The sequence below is a fragment of the Gracilinanus agilis genome, chromosome 4 (assembly GCF_016433145.1).
Source record: "Gracilinanus agilis isolate LMUSP501 chromosome 4, AgileGrace, whole genome shotgun sequence".
NCBI classification, from domain to species: Eukaryota; Metazoa; Chordata; class Mammalia; order Didelphimorphia; family Didelphidae; genus Gracilinanus; species Gracilinanus agilis.
The window spans coordinates 166,870,398-166,886,025 of NC_058133.1; the positions used below are offsets into that span (position 1 = coordinate 166,870,398).

The window sequence follows — 15,628 nt, forward strand, 5'->3', positions numbered from 1 at the left end:
ATCTTTTTTTTTTTTTTTTTTTTTTTTTGCTAAGTATCTTTGCCAAGAAAATCCCACATGGGGTCACAAAGAGTTGGATACAACTGACCAACATGATTTCTCCTTAACCTTCATTTGCCTTAATTCCATCTCTACTCTAGGATTTAGAAAATATGATCTTTGTCTCCCCACCACCTCCCAACCCCATCCAAAAGTCACATCATCTTTCTTGATCCAATTTATTTATATATAAAAGGAGAGGAAGTTTGGAATAAGTATCATTTAGGGTCGCTTCCATCTCTGCCATGAGTTCCAGAAGTCTAGGCCTCCCAGACAATAGGGACCACCAAAGAAAAGGGACTGACTTGGAATAGTGACCAGACATTCTCAAAAGGGGAGGAAGATGTTCTCTGACTCAGTGGTCCCAGCTATTGACCTACAGTGCCACCTGGTGGACAAACTCAGAACACACTCTTCTTTTCCCCTGCTTGCCAACCTCAATCCAGATTTCATTCCACTGAGTATCTACTACCTCCTACCTAAACCATCAAAAGTTAGAAGACAGGAGCTGAGACTTTGGAATTCATCTAGTCCAAACCTCATCAATTTACGGAAAGAAACCAAAAAACATAAGGGATCTGCCCCAAACTCATGATGACCTAAGAAATGCTCTATTCCAGATATCCTGGTTCCCCAAGTCTTCCCTCCATTTCTCCCATTCTAGTTTTAAATCCCACCTTCTCCAGGAAATCTGTTCAATTTATTCTTCATTCTGGTGCCTTCCTTCAACAGAAGAATTGTTTCCCATTTCTCCTATCCATAGCTCCCTCTTACATACTTATTTAATGCCTGTTGTCTCCTTCATTGGATTGTAAGCTCCTCATGGGCAAGGACCGTCTTCCTTTTTTTTTTTTTTTTTTTTTTTTTTTTTTTTTTTTTGTGCTTAGCACAGTGCCTGACCCACAGCAGGCTTTAATATATGTTTATGTATTACATACATCAATACAACCTTCTAATTGTCCCTGCCTGGTTTTGTGATTCAAAGACCAGCCAAAGTCTTACTTCCCCTAAGAAGCCTTCTGGGATGCCTCCAGTCCACACCCATCTCTGCTCTCTTTGAACCCATTTATTTGGTCCTTATCATATGCTGTGTTGTGTGTTATCTGTCCATGTGTGTCTTGTCTCCCTAAATAAAATTAAGGGCAAACATCCTTTTAAATACCTCTTTAAAAAAAAAACACAAAAACACCTTACCTTCCATCTAAGAATTAATACTATATATTGGTTCCAAGGCAGAAGAGTAGTATAAATTAGGCAATGGGGGTTAAGTGACTTGCCCAGGGTCACACAGCTAGGAAGTGTCTGAGGCCAGATAGGACCTCCCATCTCTAGGCCTGGCTCACAATCCAGACCCACCTAGCTGCCCCCCTTCTTTAAACCTCTTGATAGCTCCCTATGGTGTCAGACACAGAGTAGATGAATAACCATTCCAATCAATTAAAATCAGAAAGGAAAGATGTTAAAAAATATGACCTTGTTTTGCTGTAGCAAATAAATGACCAAGTGCAATGACTTGATTTAATAAAATCATCTTTCAAAAACTGAATAATCATCATCATTCAATCAATCAACCATTTATTAAATACTGTGCCAGGCACTGTGTTAGATGCTAGAGTACAAAGAATAAGCAAATCCCTACTCACCAACAAGCTTAAATTACTTGCTGACTAACTTATTGACTCTTACCTGGGAGGTTCTAATTCCAGCCCTATCACCCCTCCCCCAGGGGACAGTCCCATCCCCAGCTGGCACCAGGTATCCAGGTGCCTAGATCCCTGCCCTTCTCCCTCCCCCCAGGCCGAAACCAGAGCTGGCGCCACTGGGTGAGGAATCCAGGGACCAACTGTCACAGCTCCAGTGTCTATTGACACTGGGAAACCTGGGTCTGGCCTCCTCCCCCACAAGGGGGTCTCGCTAACCAGCTGTCCTTGAGGGGATCCAGCCATCCTGCCCCTGACATTTCTTTGAGCTGTGCTCCTCTGGGAAATTGAGGGGGATGGGTGTTAGACAATGAAAGGGGATAAGGCCCTGGGAGAGAATGAGTATGTATGACTAATGGTTTAAACCCAAACTCCTTAGTCTGGCATTCAAAGCCCTCCACAATCTGGCCCTAACCTAATCTCCTAGGTTTACCCCTGGCTTCCCTCAAGCCCACTCCTGCCTCTTCCACCTGGACGCTTTTCCTTGTTCATCCATTCTTCCCACCTAGAATATTTTCTTACCCATCCTCCAAGAAGATCCACCATCATACAATGCTGACCACATCAATTCCCCTTTCTAGTCCTCAGTTTCCTTATATGTCAAACAAGATGGTTGAACTGACTCTATGGCCTCTAAGGACCCTGGTGAGTTCTCTGTGTTACGATTCTTGCCATCAGAACTACAGCTAAAACAATCTCCCTCCTCTGTTAGAATGTGAGTCTTGGGAGCAGCTATGTTTTTATTGATCTGTTTGTATCCCCAGAATTTAGCCTAGTGCTTGGCACAGATTAAGTGCTTAATAAACTTGTTTTAATTCATTTGTTTATCATGATCCCAAAGCTTTTCTAACAACTTTGGACTTGAACAATCTCTCCATCTCTTCTTTTCTTTCTTTTTTTTTCTTGTTCAATTGTTTTAGTTATTTCAGACTCTTTGTGACCCCTTGGGGTTTTCCTAAGCAAAGATAGTGGAGTGGTTTGCCATTTCCTTCTCCAGCTCATTTTCCAGATGAGGCCAACAAGGTTAAGTGACTTGCCCAGGGTCACATAGTGTTTGAGTTCAGATTTGAATTCAGGTCTTCCTGACTCCAGTCCCAGCACTCTAACCACTGCACTACTTGGCTGCCCTTTCCTCACCTTAGTACCTTCCCAGTCTTTGTCATTATCTTTCATAATAGAATCAATGCTAAGTACAGGTTCTTTTTTTAAAAATATTTATTTGTTTAATGAATTAATTTAGAATATTTTTCCATGGTTACATGATTCATATTCTTTCTCTCCCCTCCTCCCTCCCCTAAGTATAGATTCTAAGGCAGAAGAGTGGTAAGGGCTAGGCAATGGAGGTTAAGTGACTTGCCCAGGGTCACACAGCTCAGAAGTATCTGAGGCCAGATTTGAACCTAGGACCTCCCATCTCTAGACCTGGCTCTCAATCCCCTAGGCTACACCCTTCCCTTCAATCTTTGTGAGCTGAACTATTCAAGTTCCTAGATTGCTTTATATAGTCCCACTTAACACTGTTTGCTTCTAGCAATGTATGAGCTGAATGTGGGGTAGTTAGGGGGTAGAATGGACAGTACCAGGCCTGGAGTCAGAAAACCTTCAGTTCAGATTTGACCTCTGTAACTTACTAGCTGTCAAGTCACTCAAATTCTCTTTGCCTCAGTTTCCTCATTTATAAAATGGGGATCACAATAGCACTTGCCTCCCAGGGCTGCTGTGAGGATCAAATAAGATAATATTAAGGCTAGCCTGGCACATATTAAGTACTGTGTAAATATTAGCTATAACAATTATTATTGAAAGTATACTCATTTTCAATTTTCCATCCAGATTCTTATTAATGAGACCCCAGCTTAAAAAGCCCTTCTTTTTGGATCCACACCAGCTTAGAATACCTAACTTTGAGGCTAAACTGAGGTACAGCATCCAAATGGAAGCCCTTCCTGATTTTTCTGTCAAGAGTTTCTCATTTAGAATCCAAGAATTTTAAAAAATATTTTTAAAATATTAAAAAAGATATTTCAATCAAATTGCTGTCCTGTGTAATGCAGTGCATTTTATTTATGCATTTAAAACTATTATTCTTGGAGGAGGGGGCAGTAGGTTTCACCAGATTTCCAAGGAGTAGGGGATCCACTACAAAAAAAAGTTAAGAACTTTTGCTCTAAGTTGTTACTGCTCTCTCCTTCCTTAATTTATCTCTTATATACTTATTTTTTTAAGTGGTGTATCACTTCCAGTAGAAGGTATACTTCTGGAGGGCAGGTATTGTTCTTTATTTTGTCCTTATAACCTTTAATATTGTGGTGGCAAGCCTATGGCACTCATGCCAGAAAGGGCACACAGAACCCTCTCTATGGGCTCATGCCATGGCCTGCCAGAGTTAGTTGCTAGATAGCCAGAGGGACTTGGGGTAGAGCTGTTCCCTTCTCCCTCTCCAGGTGCCTAAGGACATTCCTCACTTCACCAGCCCTTCTGACCAGCAGCCCAAGAGTGCTTTCTCCCTCCCCTGTCTCAGGTAAGGCAGCAGGAGTGGGTGTGGGTAGGGGTGGTGGCACTCAGTCTCTAGGGTAGGGGCAGGGCATGGCATGTAATGTCTAAAAGGTTCACCATTACTGTTCTAGTACCTTGTGGATAGTAGGACATTAATGGATGTTTGAGATGCAGTTAAGTGGCATAGTGGATGGAGTGATGAACCTGGAGTCAGGAAGATCAGAGTTCAAATTCAGCTTCAAATACTTACTAGCTGTGTGACCCTGTGAAAGTCATTGAATCTCTTTTTTTAACCTCACTTTCTTCATATGTAAAATGGGTATAATGATAGGGCTTGACTCCCAGGGTTAATGCAAGGATAAAACAAGATAGTTTGTAAAGTTTAGTTTGGGTTGTTGTTTTTTTTTTTTTAAGTGCTTAGCAAATCTTAAAAAGTTATGTAACTGGGGGCAGCTGGGTAGCTCAGTGGATTGAAAGCCAGGCCTAGAGATGGGAGATCCTAGGTTCAAATCTGGCCTCAGACACTTCCCAGCTGTGTGACCCTGGGCAAGTCACTTGACCCCCCATTGCCTACTCTTACCACTCTTCTGCCTTGGAGCCAATATACAGTATTGACTCCAAGATGGAAGGTAAGGGTTTAAAAAAAAAGTTATGTAACTGCTAGCTATTATTAATAAATCTTGAAAGTTAACAAATGTTGCTGGATCTGAGAACAAAGCACTGTGTGCCAGTACTTCTTTCTTCCTTAGAGCTCCTATTCTCAAGAAGACCTCTGGCCCAACAAGCACCATCCATGGATTTGAGTAAGAGACAAGGTATATGCTACCTACCCCATCATCCCATCTTCCCTGACTCCAAAGACCTCCTTGTGTTTAAATCAGGGAAACAATGCAACATAGTGGGAAAAGCAATGGATTTGGTATCAAAAGAACTGGTTGAAGGGACTGGAGATGTTAATTAGCCTGGGGAAGGGAAGATTCAGTAGAGACACAATAATTTTATACATGTACAGTTAGGTAGCTCAGTGGATAGAACACTAGACCTGGCATCAGGATGGCTTGAGTTCAAATCTAGCCTCAGACACTTACTAGCTGTATGACCCTGGACAAATCACTTAATTTCCATTGACCTCAGTTTCCTCATCTGTAATATGAGGATAATAATAGCACCCACTTCCCAGGGTTTAGGCAAGGATTCATTATATAAATGTTAGGTAGATATTTTTATTATTTGAGGGGCTACTAGAAAAAGAGCAATTAAACTTGTTCTGTTTGGCCTCAGAGATTAGAACTAAGAGCAATGGGTAGATGGCACAAATTTAGAGTCGATATAAAGAAAAACTTTGTAGTAATTAGAGTCATCTCAAAGTGGAATGAGTATCTCGAAGAGTGAGCTCCCCCTCACTGGAGCCCTTCAAGCAAACCAAAGGACAGAGTATTGTTGATGGGATTCTTTTGGATCTAAAATGACCATTTCCTCTCTGGGCTTTAGTTTCCTTCTCCATAAAAGGAAAGGGCTAGATCATATGATCTTAAGGTCCTTACCACCTCTAAATCTAGGAGTCTATGAATATTCCTGGAAATTCATTAATTAGTGGTGCATATTCTATCTCTATTATTAGCCGAAGAGGAAACTAGTTCAGTAAAATTAGCAAGAAGTGGTAGAAGTTGAACAAGTGGACAGAATTCCAGCAAACATTTTATTTTTTAAAAAATCTTTACCTTCTGTCTTAGAATAGATACTTTAGTATTGGGTCCCCAGGCAGAAGAGTAATAATGACTAGGCATTTGGGGTTAAGTGACTTGCCCAGGGTCACTCAGCTAGGAATCATCTGAGGCAAGATTTGAGCCCAAGACCTCATATCTCCAGGCCTGCCTCTCTAACCACTTAGGTACCCAGCTGCTCCCACCAAACACTTTAAACAGAGAAGGAAGCCTCTTCTGGCTAAGGTCAATGGAAGCAAGAGGACAGATACCATGGCCTCTTAAAGGGACCATCCTCTAGGTAAGGCTTACATTGCACATTATTCATGCTTCTGACTTTCTCCACTCAAGAGGCTCTGAGCATGGTGTCTTGAGATGGGAGAAAGGGGATTCTTCCATTCCCTTAGGTACTCTGGTGTCTAGACAGTAATTACAGGTGACAGATGAGGAAAGGGATATAAAACACATACCCAACCATAACCACAACATCTACCTTCTATCTACCACTCCTCTAGTCACCTAGGTGATGCTGTGGATAGAAACTTGGACCTCCAATCAGGAACATCTGAGTTCAAATACTGACTTAATAGCTGTGTGACCCTGGGCAAGTCACTTAACCTTTGTTTATCTCAGTTCTCTATCAGTAAAACTGGGGATGATAATAATACCTAATTCCCAGAGTTATTTGAGGATCAAGGGAGACTATATTTGTGAAGCACCAACACACAGAAGATACCTAATAAATGCTTCTTCTTTTCCTTCCCTTTACAGCTAACACCTATGCATACATTCAATAGAGTATTTTGATCCCTGATCCTGGAATCAGGCTCGAGACTAAAAAAGTAGAGTTCCTGGATTTCTTGTTCCTGCTTTCCCAAGTTTCCCCCTTGTGTTTATACGTATACCAGTATGTAGGTGTGATCATCCTGTGTTTCAAAGCCAAATAGAAGCAAGGCAGGGATTTTGTTCCATTTGCTATTTTTCCACACTTTCTATCAACTGTTGTTTTGTTCAGAGCTGAGAGCACACTGGCTAATGTCTGCAGGGAGAGAACAATTAGGAAAGGCAGGTATAGGGTTTCTGTTTAACCTTCTATTCCCAAGACTAATTGTTTGCTTACACCTTGTCCCAGAAGTCTTTGTACAGTTTTAAGCTTCAATAGCTTTTAATTTTATTTGATTATTATTTTCATTTTTAATAGCTTTCCATTTTATTTAATAGCTTAAAACTACACGGTGTGTAAGGACCTCTGCCTTCACTGGAGCTCCAAAAGAGATGTGTGTGCATGCATGTGTGTATTCAGGCATGTACATGTGTGTATGTAAACCTACAAACACTCCCCAAAAGTCAACTGGGTTGGTAGGGATCAGAACCAATGATTTGGATCATTTAATTTTGCTCAGAAACCAGCTTTGGCACTACCCTTCCTTCAAGATACCCTAGGCTGTAACCTGAGTCCTAGAGAGCCATCTCCCAAATGGATGCCTCAGTTTCCAGTCTTTGCTCTTATGTTTACTTCCTCAAAATGATCTCTTGCAAGTTATTTCACCCTTATAGAACTCAGTTTCCTTATCTTTAGAAGAAGGGGATGGACTAGGTTAAATCTTGCTCATCTGGATTCTGCGAATTTAAAAAAAGCTACAACTGTTTCATTTTCATTAGTTTCTTTTGTAATTTGATGTATTTTATTTATGTTGTTTTTCTAAACCCTTACCTTTTGCCTTAGAACTGAGTATCATAGTATCAGTTCTACTCAGTAATACTTAGTATCAATTCTAAGGCAGAAAAAGGGATTCTAGACCTTGTACACTATCCATTGTGCTGCCTAGCTGCCTGCTATGTTTATTTTTTTAGATTTACAGAGGAATGTGTATTGAGAAGGCATTATAAGCCTCAAAGTAAAACAAAACAAAAGAAAAACAAATGCACAAACAAAAATCTATGTCCCCTCTGAGACGGGAAGGCAAATTCCCTCCTCTAAACTCCCTAAGTCTCTGGGAAAAGCAGACTGAAAATGAAAACGGTTGTTCCATAATCTCACTCTCCACTCCCCACTGCAGTTCACTTCCTTTATAATCTCCACCAATTTAGCTTCTGTGAGTAGCACAGACAATGGCTACATCATTCTTAGATCTCAGGACTCAGTGTCCCAGCTTCTGGGGCAATTCACTGCTGAACTTGATCTTCCCTCAGAGTTAGATCCCACTAGTTAGGTATTAGGCTACTAACTCTTTGTTTAGGAAGCCAGTACATCTCTCCCATTTCATTGGGGTTTTCTGGAAAGACCCTATATATTTTATAGTATGCATTTAAGGACATTATTCTGAGAAGGGGTCCATAGGCTTCATCAGGCTGCCCATGGAGTCTAGGACACCAACACACACACACACACACACACACACACACACACACACACACACACACACACACAAAAGGGTAAGAACCCCTGGATTAGGAGCATCTCAGAGGCTCAGTGGATAGAGAACCAGACCCAGAGGTCCTGGGTTCAAATACAGCTTTAGACACTTCCCAGCTGTGTGACCCTGGACAAGTCATTTAGCCCCAATTGCCTAGCCCTTCCTGCTTGTCTGCCTTGGAACTGGACCACTGAACTAGTTGATTTCTGAGGGTCCTTCCAGTTTTTGAATTCTATTTTCTTACAAACAATGATGCTGAGAGACATTTTGGCTGGGGTTCAACCAGACCTGTCTCCAACTACTCAACAAGCAGTGTTGGCCTAGAATACAGAATGTTCCAAAAACAGCTTGCAACTGCACTAGGACTTTTGGGACATCCTGCACTTCATCATTGCCATTTAATAGCAAGAACTGACATTTATAGAGAGGTCTAAAGTGTACAAAGTGCTTTACCTACATTGATCATGCGCACACCCACATACATAACATGAACACACCAGTGCATGCATGCGAACATATACAAACACATGACTTGTCTGCGATATATGTGTGCACATGCATACATATGAATACTTTAGCTATCTGGGAATATGATGGAAGAAAAAATTCTCTTCCTTCCTTTTTTTTTTTAAATTCTCTTTCTGATAAGTCTCCTGGACTTAGAGTCAAGAGCCACTTGTATTTTTTTTAAACTCTTACTTTCCATTTTATAATCAATACTGTGTATTAGTTCCAAGGCAGAAGAGTGGTCAGGGCTAGTCAGTGGGGGTTAAGTTAATATTTGTAAAGTGCCTGGTATATAGTAGGTACTATATAAATGCTCGTTCCCTTCCCTGTTCTCAACAAACTTATGGGAAACATGGTATGTGCACAGACACAACACCCTTTGAGAAGGAAATAGGGGATAAAGAAAGGTTTTTGACTCTCTGCCTCCTGTGGCTGGGAGGAAAATACTTTAGAAAGCTTAAAGTGCTGCACTTTAAGCTTTAATGTGAGTTGTTATTACGCATACATACATGGGCACACATGCAACATGAAATCATGTATGTTCACACATGTCCAGGAAGGCATACACCCACACACATGCATGCAATATACATTTGCACATGGATATAGGAATATAATATGGATAATATAATAACATGGATATATGAACATAAAACATGTGCATGTGCGTATACATGTACACACATTTATGTACATGTGCATTCATGTGCACAAACCACCAAATTCCTATACCTCTCCCCTTGGACTTTTCATTTACTTATTTTTTAAACCCTTACCTTCTGTCTTAGAATCAATGCTAAATATTGGCTCCAAGGCAGAAGAGAAGTAAGGGCTAGGCAATGGGAGTTAAATGACTTGCCCAGGGTCACAAAGCTAGGAAGTATCTAAAGCCAAATTTGAACCCAGGACCTCCCATCTCTAGATCTGGCTCTCTATCCACTGAGCCCCTCAGCTGCCACCATCCACTGGTCTTTTTACTGAGAATACCTTCATTAATTGAACATTCAGATCATACACGGCCTTCCTAGACACCAATAAAGTGTCTCTGGTCTACCTCTAGGGCAGGGGTCGGCAACGTATGGCTCTCGAGCCATATCTGGCTCTTTTGAGGGCCAAATATGGCTCTTTCTGCAGGAGTCATAAAGTCAATTTTTTTCAGGCGCTGTTACAGGAGCACACACTGTGAGCACTGTACGGCTCTCACAAAATTACATTTTTAAAAATGTGGCATTTATGGCTCTCACGGCCAAAAAGGTTGCTGACCCCTGCTCTTGGGGATGGTCCCTCTTATGATTGGAGTGGAACTGGCTGCCAGGTAGGACCTAGTCTTTGCACATCTCCATGGCTTTCACAGTCTTTCTCCTCCTCAGGAAGAAGTAAATTCAGCAGCTGTGCTCCCTCTTCCCCATCCCTCTCCATTGTGTTCTCCTTTCTTGTCAAATCCCTCAGTCATAGCCATGGTTGTCATTCATCGGAACCCTTTAATTGGCTCAGGAGGGGGAAGGTGGAGGCCAGTGGAGACTCCAGAGCAAGGATCTGGAGGAAACTCAAGGGAACCAAGGTGGCAGCAGGGCTGCATCTGGCAACTGGACAATTACAATTAGCTCCATCCACCCAAGAGTAACCATAGAGAACTTCACTCTTTCCCACTCTCGCCCCCCAAGAGACTGGAACAAGCTCAGAGGGTTCTACAGCCTGCCCAATAATAAAACTGCCTTATGTATGCACATATAGAGGTCTATTGTAACTCTGGGCTGGCTCCGAACACGCGTCTGGCAACCCTAAAGTGCTGCAAGCCTGATCCGTTTGCCCTGGCTCCCTATTACCCAATGGTCTCATTCCCATCCTTCTCTACCCAGTTCTCTTTCCAGGATCACATTTACTCTCTCCCAGCCCCACATCCATTCTGTAACTTCAATCTTATCCCCAATGTGAATCCTTCCCAACCTGTTCTAAAGGGAGTGAGCCAGAAATTTGTCACACCAAGGATTTCCAAGCGTCTTAAGCCTCAGCTGCTCATATGATATGGTCCGTCCCTCTGTCTCTTAACCTGTGCTCGTCTCTCCCTTTGCTCGTGGGTCCCCCAGGTAGTCATTTTTATTCTCTTTTGCAGCCACTGGTACAGTCAGTCCATTCTTGGAACTTGTCTCTATAAAGGTGAAATACTGCCCTGACCCTCTCCATCCTGAAATAAATACAAAAGAGATCCATACATCGGGTTGGTAAAGCCCTAAACTGACCCAGGCTCATTTCAGGTCCTGGGAAGTATCAAGAGGTTGCACACCTAGATCTCATTGATCTTGCACTTTTATGTTCATAAATTATCAGTGATTCCCTGTTGTCTACTTAGTTAAGTTCAAATGCCTTTTCCTGACATTCAAGGTCCTCTACAAATTAGTGTCACCTTATCTTGTGCTTTGTGACAAAATATTAAATCCTAAATGAAATCTGCTTTAAGAATCAATGGGAAGGACTTTGTGATCACTCAATTACAAATATTCATAATATGGAAATAGGTTTTGAACAACCAGCCTCGTGGGCTCCAGGAGGGAGGAGGGAGGAGGGCAGGGAAAGAATATAAATCATGTAACCATGGGAAAATAGCTTAATTAATTAATTAATTGATTAAAAATTAAAAAGTGACCTGGAGAAGGGGGGGGCAAGAATCCATAGGAGAGGGAGCAGCTGAGTGGCTCAGTGGATTGAGAGCCAGGCCTAGAAATGGGAGGTCCTAGGTTCAAATCTGGCCTCAGACACTTCTTAGCTGTGTGACCTTGGTTAAGTCATTTAACCCCCATTGTCTAGCCCTTACTGCTCTTCTGCTTTAGAGCCAATATATAGTATTGATTCTAAGATGGAAGGTAAGGGTTTAAAAAAAAATCAGTGGGAAGGATGATGTTTATTTATGTGGAACTTTAGCTGCTTTTATTTGCTGGGATGAAGGATTCCCTTACCACTATGCATTTCAAAGCAAAACTCCACTTTTTAAAATAAGTTAGTTTTTTTCTTCTGTAGTTACATTTTGTTGTATAGATTGTTACCTTTACTATATTAGTGATGTAGAATTAATGAGAATACATATCTGTTTCTTTGTGCCTGTTTTATGTACACATTTTTCATTTTATTATAATTTTTTACTTTTGATATAATTTTGATTTTATTTTATTCTTAAATATTTTTCCATGGTTACATGATTTGCATTCTCTCTCTCTCCTCTTCCCTCCCTGCTCCCGGAGCTAAGAAGAAATTCCACTGAGTTATACATGTATTACCTATGTGTACATTTTAGATATTAAAAGTTGAAGTTCTCCTTTCCCATAACTTTTTATTCATGCTATGCTCTAATCAAACCAGCCTACTCTCTGCCCCCAGGAAAATGCACTGCACTCAGCCACCTCAGTGCCTTTGTTCTTACTGTCCCCAGTGCCTGGAATGCCCACTCTCCACCTCTTTGCCTATTTAATTCTTACTCATTCTTTAAAGCTCCATTCAAATGCTATCTACTTCACAAAGCCCTTCTATGGGTAATAATTCTTTGCCAGAAAGACATTGACAAGCTTGAGCCTGTTCAGACATGGGCAACAAGGATGGATGGTGAGAGGAATGGAGAGGATACAGAATGTGGAACAGATGAAAGAACTGGCAATACTGTGCCAAGAGAAGACAAAACTTAAGTGAGACTTGGTAGCTCTCTTCAAGTGTATGAAGAGCTGTTGTGTAAAAAGAGATCAGACTTGTTCTGTTTGGCCTTGGACCATTGAAATGGGAACAATGATTGGAATTTGCAAAAGGCTGATTTAGGTTCAATGTATGCCTAAATTTTACTAACAATTGTTCAGTTCAGTTGCTTTTCAGTCATGTCTGACTCCCCGTGACCCCATTTGGGGTTTTCTTGACAGATCCTAGAGCAGTTTGCCATTTCCTTCTCCAGCTCAACATACAAATGAGGAAACTACAGCCAACAGGATTAAGTGACTTGCTCAGGGTCACAGAGCTAGTGAGTGTCTGAGGCCACATTTGAACTCAGAAAGATGAGTCTTTCTGATTCCAGGCCTGGCACTCTCTCCGCTGTACCACTTAGCTGCCCTTTACTAACAATCAGTGCTGTGAAAAAGTGGAATGGGCTTCCTTCTCACTAAAGGTCTTCAAAATGAAGGTTGGATAACTAGATTCTATCTGGATTCCTCTTCAGCTCTTCAGTGATTCTAAAACTTCACTAATTTCTCACTGCCCCATCTTGCCTCACAGTTGCAGAGTCCTTTCAGTCAGTCTGAATCTTTTGTGACCCCATTTGGGGTTTTCTTGGCAAAGATACTGGAATAGTTTGCCATTTCCTTCTCTAGTTCATTAAACAAATGAGGAAATTGAGGCTAACAGAGTGAAGTGACCTGTCCAGGGTCACACAGCTGGTGTATGAAGTCATAGTTAAGCTCAAGTCTTCCAGGTCTTTATCCACAGCACCACCTAGCTGTCCCTTCTTGCCTCACTCCCTTCCCTCTCTACATGATATTAGAGAAATCTTTTTTATGGGACTTCATATAACACTTTGTTTTGCAATTCTCTAATGTGCTTATCATGTAGGGTACGTTTATTTCATGTATCTGTATTTGTGTCATCTAGAGAGGGAGCTTATCATTGTGGAAAGAATTTTAGACTTTGCATCATCAGAAAGAGCACAATTTGAATCCCACCTCAAACACTTACCTGCTATGTGACTCTAGGAAAGTTACTTTAACCTCTCTCGCCTCAGGTTCCTCATCTTACTAGCACCAGCTTCACAGGGTTGTCAAGGGAATCAAATGAGATAACATGCAAGGTGCTTTGTAAATTCTAAAGTGCTATAGAATTGTTAGCTGTTATCCCTCTTCTGGACTATAAACTCCTTAAGTCCCCAGAGATTATGTTTTATCTAAACTATGAATCTCTCCCACAATCAGATAGAGCACATTTAATAAATGTTTGTTGTTGAATTAATGTAATTACTCCATTCCTCATCAACCACCTGAGATGCCCTCTATTTTTAAAGCCCTCCAGAAGAAACATCTCTCTCCGGACTAGTTCTGAGTTAACCAATTTGGAAGTTCTTTTCAGGTCTATCTGATCTCCATTCCTCATGCTGTAACTACATCTCTCTCTTTTTGGAGGAGCTGGAAGATGGAGATTTCAGAAAGAAAAATAGGGAAATGCTAGGAACAAGTGATCCTATTACACCCCTCCCACCGCTATCGCCCGACCTAATTCCATCAAATCCTCACAGAGTCAGAGATTCAGAGTCCTGACCTGGGACTCAAGGTCCAGTGAAGGAGGAAGAAAAGTTGAATGCTCAGGGTTTGGTGGTGGGAAAGTACATATTCCATCTCTGCTTTTCAGTCCTATTCAAGACCAACGTCGGAAAGCTTGAGTTCCAAGATATTCTACCTTTTGCTTTCCTCTACCCACCACACCCTCTTTTTCTCTCAATCTCCCCTCATCCAGTTCCCCTTTAACTCCCACCCCTGTTTCTTTCCAGCTTCTCCCTGGCTCTTCAAAGAGGACCTCACAGATTCTAACCAACAGTCAGGTCCCCCAAAGAAATTTATCAACTCACCTTTCCTCCTGTAGGTGACTCCTCTTGAATTTCCGAACTTGGGAGGAGATAAACTGATAGCCTGGGGATTAAAGGGGTCTCCCATCCTGGTCTGCGGTCCCCCGTTCCAGTCAGCTTGGTCCACTCTGCATCCCACCCCACCCCGCAATTTCCACAGTCCGCGGAACCCGACTCTCCACATAATTCAGCTTTGTCTCTGCAGGGAACATGGAACTGAGGCCAGGATCCGGGATCTAGTTCTGTGAGTGAGAGCGCGGGAGAGAGAGAAAGAGGCAGAGAGAAAGAGAAGGGAGAGGGGGAGAGAGAGAAAGCCGCAGTGACGGAGCCGGACCGCTCCCTGCTCCCAGTTCCCCCCTCCCTCCTATCAGGCCTGCCTCCTGCCTTTCCTCATTTCCATAAGAAAGATGGACCTGGGGCTGGGGTGGAGGAGGATGGGGAGGGGGTGTAGGGAAGAAAGGAGGGGGAGAACGTTTGCCTTTTGCAAACATGAGCCGTTTGTTCACACACCCTCTTGGCAAAATCATAGCACCATCTTCTGTCCACTTTCAGCCACCCCACCCCGCCAAGATGCTTCCTTTCCTCCGCATGAGATGGGGATGCGGGGCGCATCTTTCTTTTGCCAGGGTCAAGAAATGTGTTCCCCCAGTTCCTCCTCCGCCCACCCCGCGCTGAGCTGGATTAGAAAAACTACAACTCCCAGCATCCCTCGGGGCCTCCGCCCCCTTCCCCCTCCCCCAGTCAGTCCCATGCTGCTCTATCCAGTTCATTTAAAACAAAAGAGTTTGAGAGCTGGAAGGGGCTGGGCTCAATTGGGGGCGACGGAGAGCCGCTGGGGGGCTTGGTGCTGGGAACCTAGACGGGGGGGCGTCTGGACTGTGAGTGTCTAGAGACTCTGGATCCGAAGCGGGTGGGGTGGGGGCAGAGATCCCGCAACCCCCCCGCCCCCCCGCTACCTCTACCTTCACCCCCAGAGAGGGGAGGAAAGCTGCTCTCTTGAATTTGCTACAACTCCCCCCACCCCCCCAGGGGGCTGGGGGAGAGGGGAGTCGGATTACAGGGTGTTTGGGGAGGGGGGCGCAGGGGGAGGGTCTATCTTTCTATCTTGCTTTCTTCACCCCCTCCCCAGTTCTTTGTTCCCCCCTCCCCACACCACACACCCCCTCCTCTCCCTTCCCCTCC

General features: G+C 42.8%; 1 protein-coding gene across 1 annotated transcript in view; it reads right to left on the reverse strand.

Annotated features, from left to right (window-relative positions):
- Positions 1–14,658, reverse strand: part of LMNA (lamin A/C) — a 65,523-nt gene extending 50,865 nt beyond the window's left edge. Inside the window, exons 1-2 of the mRNA XM_044675039.1 lie at positions 14,586–14,658; positions 14,450–14,486 (exon numbers count right to left, since the gene is read on the reverse strand). Of these exons, the coding sequence (XP_044530974.1) occupies positions 14,450–14,486; positions 14,586–14,658 (110 nt within the window). The remainder of the gene's footprint in view (positions 1–14,449; positions 14,487–14,585) is intronic.
- Between the last annotated feature and the right edge of the window lie 970 nt (positions 14,659–15,628).